The sequence below is a fragment of the Apostichopus japonicus genome, chromosome 6, assembly GCF_037975245.1.
Source record: "Apostichopus japonicus isolate 1M-3 chromosome 6, ASM3797524v1, whole genome shotgun sequence".
NCBI lineage: Eukaryota > Metazoa > Echinodermata > Holothuroidea > Aspidochirotida > Stichopodidae > Apostichopus > Apostichopus japonicus.
Genome location: NC_092566.1, coordinates 13780915 through 13793321, shown reverse-complemented (window position 1 = coordinate 13793321; position 12407 = coordinate 13780915). Strand labels below are relative to the sequence as shown.

The 12407-nt window shown below is 36.9% G+C and overlaps 1 protein-coding gene across 5 annotated transcripts in view; it reads left to right on the top strand.

Moving 5' to 3' along the window:
• Positions 1-12407, top strand: part of LOC139969044 (synaptotagmin-15-like) — a 150542-nt gene that overhangs the window by 102139 nt on the left and 35996 nt on the right. For 3 of the 5 annotated variants that reach the window (XM_071973771.1, XM_071973772.1, XM_071973776.1), the window contains exon 3: positions 8705-9128. In XM_071973771.1, the coding sequence (XP_071829872.1) occupies positions 8705-9128 (424 nt within the window). The other 2 variants (XM_071973773.1, XM_071973775.1) reach the window with 2 other exon arrangements.

The window sequence follows — 12407 nt, the reverse complement described above, 5'->3', positions numbered from 1 at the left end:
ACAGAAAACTTGACTGAACTTGCACAATGAGAGTCACATGACTACAAAATGTTAGCACTTTTTTGAAACATACCCTCAGACTTTTCTGTTTCTTCAAATTCAAACTGAAGGTCCCGCAGAGCTGAGTTGGTGAGTACATGCTCCAAATGAAGCGGGAATGTACCCTCCCATTTCATCAAAAAGTTATTGGCGACCTGATCTCCATACATCTGCTCAAAGTCTTGCAAAATCTACAAGTAAAAGTATAGAACAAGAAAACATGCAATGAATCCCAAAACATGTCAGGTTTCTTTCATTTTTCTGCAAAAGCTTGAGTCTATAAACAGTATAAAAAAAAGCATGTTTAAAGTTTCACCGAAATTAGTTTCAAATTAATTGGAAAATTAAGCCTACCTATAGTCTTTCACTTTTCATGACAGAACATCTTAAATGAAGCATATTTACATTGGGAGTCATCATTTCAAAAGAAAAAGATACTTATAGTAGGCCTTCCTTGATAGGTGCAAACAAGGCAAACATTAGGGTACACAACATTAAGCGATGCATGAAATATGGGAAACACTATGAAGGTCAAATAAGAATGGGATGTATACAATTACTCTGATCATTATTTTATGTTTACATTTACTTTAATTTTTCTTTAAACCTGAATAATGTATGACTGTGAAGTATGGTTTGTACTTGTACTTTGTAGGCTACTTCATTTTGTAGTCGGCAATCACACACAGACCTTACACTGCAAAGTAACATTAACAACACAACGTTAGGCCTGTTACCACAATAATGTTAGACCTAGGCTAGGCTACCACAAATTCAAAGCGTAATATGGAGTGACAGGCCGTCCAAAACGTTCTCTTGTGGTCGTCTAGCGGCCATCGGCTCATATTCTTTAGGCATTGGCATATAAACCAATACCAATACTTATTGCATTGGGCCTGCCTCTCTTATACGTTAAGACTCTGTGATGGCCACTTGTGCAAACGCAGTAGACTGTAGTACCAGTAGTACACCTCAATCGAATCGCCATTTGCGGCCATAAAGTTAGGCCTTATAAATGTTACAATAAGGAGGTAGGCTAGGCCTATATACGCCCAATCATAAACTTGGCATAGCCTAATGTTATATCAGAGCCCATTGGGCATTTACATACGTGAATAGACCTATGAAATAAGTGGTAGGCTACCATCACTAAGACGTCGACAGAGGTATTATTTCAAGGAAATTCCCGACGTCATCAGCAAAGCTAGGTTATTGAAAACATGAATGATCACTCAAATTTCATGAAAGGTCGCCATATCAGCTTTCAAATATTCCTTACTCTGGAGAATATTCACAGATTTCAATTCAGAAACTTACGTCTGCCGGTGGAACGTTCGTCAGCTGTCACGTCTAGCGATGCGATATGCAACTATTTGGTTATAACCAATAGCGTTGTTGCATGTTACTGACGTCACCGCCTTCAGCCAATCAAAAGTTAATACGAAACTTTCAGCACTTAACAAGTGCAGTGCGTCACAACTGCGGCGATAGCACTTTGGTATGGTGCAAGTTATTTAACACTTGAAGGTTGAGATACTAGCTCTTAAAGTGCTAATTGATGACTAGCACCGTGTTGGAGCTACTAAATTAGCACTTCAGTTTTTAGAGTGTAGTGACACTTTTAAATCACCTAAATTGTGACTATATCTAGTACAAGATGAATTCTAAAAACAGTATGTATATATTTCACCAACAAATTAGGGAAATATCTCAACCTTGATGTCACGAAAGTATGATGTTGTGATTGGTTATTCTTTGTCATACGTATGTTCATAGTGTATATACACTATATAGCTTACTGTATTTTACGCAGCACTGTCTGATATATTTCAACTGACAGAAAAAAAAAATTACAGTGATCTAACGAGAACCGCAAGTTAGAAAGTCTATGTTGCATTGTCCGAAGTCACAAAGAGTAATCTGCAACGTCTATATTTCATTTTGTTAGTGCAGAAAAAGTGCTAGGAGACAGTGCACACGTGAACTTTTACATTTATTTATAGAAAATATTGCTCTCATTCCAAACGGGATGTTCTTTTACCTATACCAAGATATAACCTAGCTTTGTATGTCATCTGCCCTGAATTTGGATGTAATAATTTATGATCAAATTCTGGACACCCTTTTAAGTACTTTGATTGGATGTCATCAAACACTTCTCTTCTTGTTTCAAGTATAAATCACAGTTATTAGCCTCAGGTGAGCCTAATTGCGATCATTACTAAGTGATATTACCCGAATGAAGCTATTTTCAGATTTATCACCAGGTCTTTAGTAGACTCGGCGATGAACGTAACCTGAAACTACATAAACCATTTTATGAGATTGGTGACTGATGGTCATAACAGCATGTACAAACCAGGAGCTAATTTGACGCTGGGTGGATTTATCAACAACTAATATTGTACATTTTCATGACATCGTGGCTTTCCCTTTTCGCAATCATTTATGTCATCTAGAACAACACATCAAATTGGCTCTGAACGCTGATGATGTTACAAACCAATAAACCATTTAACAGTAAATTCAACCTACTACATTTGTTACAGTTGAATCTGTGTGTTTGCAAAGTTGTATGTTGTCCAGATCGACTGATGAGTAACATTCGTGCTTCAACGAAGGTCGTTTTCTTTTCAACTTGTAACGTAAACTATACACTTAATACACTTTCCGAGGTCACTAGAGTATTGATGGAAGTTTAAAACTGACATGTCCTACCCAATATAATATAACGAATGGTGCGGACAAAATGACTCTTTCAATATCCTACCAGAACCTACAGATTATTAACTAGAAGTTAAAAAAAGTCTCGCATATAGTGATTTTCCCAGCAAAACTTCTGCACTCGTTTCGGTATACCTGCCCGTTCGCCAGTGAATTTCCAAAATGTATTAAATCGACTTCAATTCTCAAGGTTTAACACCATGAACGTATTCTTTAACACTCAAGCATGACATTTGTTGATGATAATTGCGAACGCAACACAGTTACTTCAATGTATCTTGTATGGAGTTGGATGTGGTTATATGGTCATCATGGTATGGTAAAAAACAAATTAACACTTAACCTCTAAACAGTCACTCAAGCAACATTTGATGCAAGGACTATAGTCGTATGTGTGCACATAGAATGGTTCGATACTAACTTCATCATGTCAATCAGTTATCAGCTCATTGCATAATGTTCAGACCACTAGGTAGATAATTGAGGGGAAAAAACATTGATAAATGAGCTTAACAGTCACATGGTTGAGAATTCTCATGTTGATTTGGATGTGACGTGAACATATGGTATTTGAATAATATTAAATTGAGTGACACTCGACCAGATGATTTGACCGTCCGAGGCACTCAACCGACAAAGCAGGAGAAACCAGGGCCTAGTATCGAGTCCATGCATACGGAGCTGCCTCGTATAGCTTGCCTGCTTCTGACTTTAAACTCTTCTCTGATTCGAATTAGCTGGACTCGCACTCGGACGAGGATCTTCTGAACTCGACGAGAGCCCTGATATTCGCCTCTGTTTCAGTGGCGGAGCGTCCATACAGTCAGGGGGGGGGGGCGGATACCCCCCTGACGGACTCAAATGGACTGCTGGCGCCCTTTACAGCTATTTACCACTTTTTACTTATTCGCGATTATTGACTTTTTTATTGCGCTCTCATCTACCTATTGACATTTGTCACATTTTGTTGGCGATGACACCTATTTATTCTTCGTTAATCTGCAAATTAGCAAGGCCCGGAAAGGATCATTTCCGGCGATCTATAGGAAGTATCTTTACTCAAAAAATGTCTGTACGCTCCGCGCCAACCTGTGGTGGCGCTCCGCTTAGAAAAAGTCGAAAGCGCCCATACAGACCATTCTCGCTCCCTCTGACCAATACCCCTAGCTCCGCCACTGCTCTTTTTCCTTTCTAGGAACTTTTTCCTTCTTGAGAGTCTTAACAGTTTTGTTAATCAGTTTCGCTTGCTAGGTGTCGATCATAATTATCAAGATAAAATTGTTTCAAATCCTTGTGTTACATCATTTTTTTGTAAACGTCATTTAAGAAGTGTCATTATAGTCGCGGATCTTACGAGACTATTTTATTGGAGTAAAATTATAATACATCGGGAAGTAAGCTTACTAATGGACTATTCCAAGACATTATAAATTCTTATGTCCACATATGAAAATCTTAAGACCTATGAAAATGTTATAGATACTTCAGAGCAAAATGAAGAACGTGTGATTGTGGTTAAATCCTACAGTAGGCAAAAGTTAGAGAATGTGAACAGAAATAAACGATGCATTAAAGGGTGTGAAGACTCGCGAAAAAGAAACGTCTAATGCCGGTCATTTGACCTAGTTTCAAATGAGGTGTAACAGAAGCGTTAGACACCACCATCGATCCCAGAAAATACGCACACAGCTTGCTACCTTCGGTAATTAGACACTAGTGTACAGTCAGTACATACAGCTGCGATCAATACCCACAGCACAGTGTTTAAACGATACAGCGATGGACATCTCAGGTCCAGCTAAAGATAACAAGGTCTCACGTTTCATTACTGTCTGCATTTTGTAGCGACAAGCAGAAAACTTCACTTGCAAGCAACGGAAAGTTAACTTTTCAGAGCGCGGCACGCGGTTTGGGGCGAGTCTTCAATGCCTTTAACTTGTCTTCTGTCCTGACATTTTAACCACGCAAGTATTTTTCAAAGTCTTATTTTAAGTGGTATCCAGGTTAACATTATTAAATAAAGAAATTAATCATGCTATGCTATGATGTACTGTTTAATAACTTGTTAGAAATGTAACCAAAAATCATTTGACCTGCATCGGTCACATATAGCACATAAACTTGTAATATAATTTCACCCTTTGAAGTGTTAATAAAAGAAAAATTATACGAAACAGATGGAATATTAATGCGTTTAGCTTAGGCCGCTTTGAAAGATTTGAAAAAGGCCTGTCAAATACTCAAATCATACTGGTTTGATTGATAATAATCCTAACTTTAAGCTTAGTGATCCCAGTTGATTGCTTAAGTTGTAAAGTTATTTTAAAAGACGGAATACGTCACACTTAATAATGTATTTATTTACATATAAATTTCGTTAATGATTGTACTAGTGTTTTCCTTTTCCTCATATATCATCAATTGCGTGCAAAAACAGTTCTATGAAATTGGGTTATCAATATTTAAGCACGCAGACAGCTGGATGGAAAGCAAACTGTTCAATCCAGTAACGCCGCATAATTCAAGTCAATGCACACATAGAAATGAAACTAAGTGTTATTATCCGCCTTCCATAGTTCAGGCTGCACCTCACATGGAATTATTCATCATATAGGTCTTAAAGCTATTGTCGTTAATACTTAATGCAAAAAAGTGTTATGATCTGAAGCTGTAAAGGTATAAAGTCTCTAGCGTGAAACTTATACAATCAAAACTTCAGGTTTATTCTATGTGGACAGAAAGATTAAACATTCGCCCCAAATAATGCATGTCATTATAAGGCATGAATTCACAATCATCTGATGAGTCACAATTCAACGTAAAGAGACAAGTAAGCGTCTCCTTTGCTTTCGTTTTTATCTTCATCCCTAACTAAGCTAAGATCATGTGTAGTATATCTGTTCCCCTTCGAGGGGAATGGTGATGCACACCCGACGATGATCACACAGTCACAGTCCCGATGCAAGGGGACTGGGGCTGAGAGCGGATCAGTCGTTTGGTAGTTTGGTTTTCGTGCCCAGGTTCTTTCTTTTTCTTAAAAAGTATCCCTAACTAGATTGTTGTTACTTAAAATTGAGTGTTCAATCAGCCACTTCGTCTCATAGCATATTCAATGAATATTTCGTTATACTTGCATGTAACACTACGTGACATTCGACTCCTTAAATTCTATAGGCCAAAAAACATCAGTATAAATATCAATTTGAGTTTGATATGATAATATAGCAGAATTCATAATGGATTTGGGACAACATTTACTGAACTTATCAGTAAATTCACCCGCCTTCCTATAGTTGAAGGTGACGCTGCTAAGGAAGTCGGACCATCTAACCCCCAGGGCTTCCCTAACTTTATCCCCCAAGGTCCCCCTGTGGATGTCAGAGTTGTCCACGAACCCCCAACTTTTCGAGACACGATCTGAGTCATTATTATAATTCGCATTACAGTGCTTTGTAAAAGATCAAGTATCACATGCACGGTACGGTACCACTATGGCAACATATGCGTATGGAACGCGAAAAGAGTTTGTCAATAGGTACGACTTTTGTACATTACTAAATGATATGATATATCAGATTTGACTTCAACAAAAAGTACTCTAGTTTTGAATTTGAGAAACGTCTCACGAACCCCCTGGGATGGACTCACGCACCCCTTTGGGTTCATGCACCCCAGTTAGGGAACCCAAGCTCTAATCTTTCTTCATTTACCTACCCAGTCAGTTTATACCATATAATCACTGTGATGCATTGGTTTTTTCTCACTATCTTTCTCTTTAAAACGTTGGCTTCACTGGTGAACGAAAATATCAATCTCAACTATAATCGCAGCCTATAAGCGAAGTGAGCTAAGCTATAGATCTTTTAATCGAAAAGCAAAGACATTTTTATGAAGAATTTAAACATCTGTTAGAACATGTTAGTGAATATTATTTTAATCATGCACGTAGTTTGGTGTTGGAATGAATGATGTAATAAACTCTGCACACATCTGCTTTAAATGACTATGCCTATAATTGAATCATGTAATGACCACCGATTTCTTACTATGGATGGTGAATGATTGTCGATGGATGTGTCTTGATACTCTCAAAGACGATCAAAGCAAAACAGTCTTAGTTCTATATTTCACTGCATTTTTTGAAACCTAAGACATGACTTGTCATGCTATCAGGCCTAAAACCATGTTTCACGCCATTTGAGAGGGAGGGGAGGGGGGATTTTATAAAACTCGAAACTTTCAAACCCCTCGATTGCCGCCATCTGTTGAGAAGATGTGTTCGTTGAATGCAAAATGCATTGATCTTTCTATTGAAGCTTTGAAGTCAATGAAAGTTCACGATCTTGAGGGAAATTCTCTCGGTAGTACCTGGTTACAAACAACACACGTAGTCGCAAAACTTAATCAAAAATCGTAGAATATTTGCGGCAATTTGCTGATAAATTAGTCTGCATTTGCATCGCTTAGAGTAACGAGACGAATTCGCTTGCAGGTTTGTGTGTTCATGCAAGAGCGATCAAATTGACTTCTCTAACTCTCGCGGTAAACTCGCTAACATTTAAATTTCTATATGAACTTTGCTCTTGAAGTATACGCTGTTTTGATCATCCTTTTTTTGTTTTTCTTCAAACGGACAATATACCTCCTCATATCACTCTGTAAAATTGTATATTTCTTTTCTGGTGTATGTATGCAAATAGGACAATGTGTTAGCGACGCTTGGAAAGATATAAAATACTAGAGTGAGGTTCATCATTAGGATGATTGAACCGCCTTGGGTGTTTCCAGACTCTTCTCCGTCAATCGAAATTGATTGCGAATATAGTAATGTAGTCACATACACGAGGTGTCTGCACATTGGAAGGTCTCGGAAGACAATTATCGTGATTCGCCAGAGTCGTTCATCAGGAAAGATATCAGTCAAAGAAACGTGTGTGGCAACAAATTCAAACCTTTGAAAAATTTCAGCGATTATTTGTTTTCTTCTGTTGTGATACTTATATATATATTATTACTTTGACTTGCTTAGAATGTGGATAATTCATATCGTTGTTTCGTTTATCTGTGGATTTATTACAACCTGACCTGGAATGTAAAGTAAATATCTACGTTCGCGTTTTTCATATAGCCATCAATTTGGTTTACTCCAGAAGATGAGTGGTTAGTGTCGTAAAAAAAAGTGATTTACAAAGTTTGGGAATAGGTTGTGAATGGAATCTATTCTTCGTTATTGTTTTCGCATTCGATGTTGTGAATTCCTTATGTGATGGTATGGATAGACCTTGATAGATTGGTACCATTGAATTATCAATTATAAATAAAGGTAATTGTATCTTAAGTTGAAAGTATATATTTTGTGTTTATTTTTATTTTCTTCAACATACGATATTGTCGATACAAGAAACGTCCTTATCAATTGTACAACCCTGGTAATCTAGAGAGTAACTAGAAAATATTTGTGTTTTTTCTTAAGACTGTGACAATTGTAAACCTTTAATAAAACATAAAGAATTTCGATCATTTGGCACTAGGCGTCTTAAATAGTGCACAAGTCTTTATTCTGTTTCGAGTACGGGCTATACATCATAAAACACAAAAACAATAATATAATGGTTTTTCGAAAACTCTATAAGAACTGCAAGTGCCACTTTAAGACATTGTTTTAATTATTCTTGAAGAGTTCAAAAGGTGTAAAGTACTTAATTTGTAGTTCAGTACGTGCATGAGGTCATTTTTGTTTTGCATGACGATACCTAAAATATGTGACTAGACTTTGGCGTGATGACTGTTAGATGTAAACAACTCTTTATGCACCAAAAAAACTTTGCGGACAATTTATGGCCCTTGCATTCAAAGTGCAGGGTCCATCTATTATTATCTATCTAGTATTATGCATTCCATATACTTGATTGGTAACTGTGTATATGTTATCGTTCCTCAGAATACGATTCTTACTACACGGACGGCGATTCATCTTCCTCTGACGGGAGCGACTCTATTTCTGCTGGCAACATGACGCCCAGGTCACCTGTCAAAACCATCCATCTCTCGCCTGTGAAGGCTCAGACGATGCCCAGAAATCTGTCAAGGTCTTCGGAATGTCTTTACCCACGTTCCAGAAGTCCAAGCGAGTGTTACCCTACAGATGCCAGTCTTGAGATCCCATCTCTCCATATACCTCAAAGAAAACGTAGTGCCGAAAGTTTCAGAATGGAGGATCTGGGCCAGTTACGACCTGAGTTATACATGACGGAGGAGACATGTACTCCGGAAAGGACCAAAACCGGAAAGAAAATAGAAGAAGTGATTGAGGAATATTATGGAAATGTGTGGTTTGCGGTACGGTTCGACAGGAAAGAATCGAGGTAAGAAATTCTGCCTTTGGCAAATTCGCTTGTTCGAATACGATGAGATCAAAACAGATCAATTGTTATTGCTTGTCCTATAGTCTTTGCCGTTTTCACTCCTTTTTTAATGATTTTATTTTATTTTATTAAAGTTTATATTTCAGGAACGTAACAGAACACAAGCTTATCAAGTAACACGTTCGATTTCCTTTGTATGATTATGAACAGTTTTATTCCAAACTGATTCTCACCAATGTTCTAACCCCTCGGCAGTATGTTCTTTTGTTTTTGCAATAACAAAGTTCAAACGTTTACCGGTACTCTTAGAAGCAAGTCTTGATATTTGGTCTGATAGATCCCATTTCTTTAGTCCTAGGTCGAACTATGGCCCTGTATGCTTCATTAATTTCAACCTTTGGTTTCCGCACTACTTTCCTTTCTCCGGTTTTCGGTGCAACGAAAATACAGTTTTCTATACACTTTCTATACGATTAACTTACTTCTTCAATTAAGCATATCACGTACATTGGGAAATGCAATTATCTTTCTTATAGTGATATCTAAGTTTTATTGGTAATCTTTACAGGTAATTTATTTTATTACAGTTCGTACTGTAAAAATGCTATTGTCATGAGAGGGAAAATGCATATTCTCTTCATAAATCACATTGCGTTAGTACCTATTGAAAAGTATTAACATTTTTGAAGGTAAGGTATTAATCCTAAAGGATCAAAATTGTGGGCAAATTGATTGTATCTGACAGTTTTACGTTATCAGTCAATTTTGCTCAAAATATTGCTGCAAGGATATTGCAATTTAGTAGGCTTTCGACAAACGATTTTGATCTAGTAAACACTAGACTCATATATATATAATTTGAAATTGAATTCAAAATGTCCTTTGGACATTCTCTTTTGATATGTTCCTTGTATTTTATAGTTCAGTTATCTAAGTTATTTCAGATACATAATATAAGGACAACTTGGATTCGGGTTTATTGTTTTCTTTTGACCTTTCCAAAACTTTTTTTTTCTCCTACTCTCCTAGTTACAAACTATGTCAAATTCTGTAACGAATTCAACGTAATTTGTTGCTTTTGAATTATAATATTCAATACGCTTTCGTTTTTTTTTCTTGTTCAGTTTCACCTTCGTAAGTTCTGTTGAATTTATCCTTCCAATTGTAAGCTTGTGCACTGCTATTATATTTTCATAAGGGATCTGGGATCTAGGCTATACATAGTTTTCAAGTTTCACATCAGTTATACTAACACTACTTCACAAAGAGGATTATAAGGCAGACTTTAAACGCGAGTATACATCACTGATCACAACTTGGTACACATATCCACCTGTCAGTCCACTAGTAACGTAGGTGGTGCCTTTCTGGGCACAATGTCAAAACTAATGTACCATACGCTTTCACCGTTTCAACATTTGTTGTGAGATTTATGACAAATTATCAAAACAATTTCTGTTCAGACGTATTTGATGGAACGTGATTGAAGATGCAAGTATTATTCCTTTTCACCAATCATCAGGGCACATCTTTTACTTGTTATCTCTTTCAGTATTTTGTGCATGACTGAAATTAATACCGTGAACTACCCGTTGAGTAAAGTAAAACCTAAGCTCCACAAGAGCTGTGAATTAACGGCATCATGTCAAATCGATAACACTATCAGCCCCATGCGCATATTTGTAATTAGACACGTGACTGCTTAATTATGATGATATAGTCATTTAGCATCTTAGAATGCAAACGTTGTCTTTTCCTCAAAATCACCCAATGTAAGGCAGGTTAATTTCTTAACGTCATGCACTTCCAATAATGGGCCTTAAGACAGTAATATAACACATGTCTCCACAACGTCAACTCAATAAAACTTTGCTGTTCGTGAATTAAAGTTTGGGATCCTAGAATAATTTTGTCGGGATTTGATAAAGTAATTTCGAAATACAGAAAAACAAACATTGCTGTGTATGTCTGTGTATATGTGTCGCCTGCTGCAGGGAGCAATAACTTCTGTAAACTTATCGACAGTTAATATAATTCCTGTAGTCTGGTCGACAGACATTGGAAAGAAAACGTAAGAAGACATGGTCCAACATTCGTCTGACTGAGTCTTATTCCAGGTAGATGAATATTCATCAGTTCAGCTGGGCTAATGTACTTTTTTGCTTTCTCTTGCTTCATCTGCACAAGCACAGTAAAATAGCAGTTGCATTCGGTGACGTCGCAATGCTTGTTGAAGTGATACATCCTCAGATTCAACTGACACTCGTTTGAAAACTAAATCCATCTTTGATTCACATTTGCGTTCGCATATGCGTACATATGTGCGTTTGTCTAATTCACATCTGAAGGAAACCCAGTAGCTTACTTGAATACCTTATCATCTACTTCACCTTCCTAGGATTCCCAATGGCTATGTTAAATCAATTTTGATAGGACATACAGGACGTTAGGTGCGATTAACCAAAGTTTGCATAATAACTTTTAGTTAAGATTCCGTTCCCAATATTTGACAATTAAAGTACATATTTCCTGATCGATGGAGGGAAACTTTGTGCAAAGCTTCTGGGTTAACATTTTTATCACGAATATAATCAGACCCGTCCTTGAAGAGACTTTTGAGTCCCCAAGCAGTCGACTCCCAAGCGATACATAACTATGTATGTCCGTTAATGGAAGCTATACTTTTTGCGTTGATTGGCATACTCATATCTAATACTGCTTAACAGGAGAGTATAGGCAAGGTAGTTCTTAATACTCTTTTAGTATTGATTCGTCTGTTACTATGGAACTTATTTAGATAACATTTTCCTTTTCCAGGCTACGGGCTTGGCTAAATAGAAAATACATGACAATCAGACCAAAATATCTCTTTTCTCAGATCTGAATGCACTTAGCATTGGTACTGCTGTGAAGATGTGGTCATACATTACATTGTGACTAATTAAAATACCCCATTACTGGTATCTGAAGAAATATATTGAAATTAAAGAACTTGTTTCCATTGTCTTAGAAAGGGATGACTTTCTGTCAAGGAAGTTTGATTTTGTGTTATTGGTTCATATTTGACCAATATTTGACCACATGACCAATACGGGTTGTCGCGTAAGACACACTAACATATAAATATTCTGCTCAAGAAGTTAACAAGTATTGCACAATTTTGGAACAAAAATATCTTCAGCAGGGTGTTAACTTTCATTCAAACTTTCGTACACCTTACTACCGATGACATTTTTATTGTTACATAAAAAAAAATGTTGTCATTCCTATAGCGCCTTG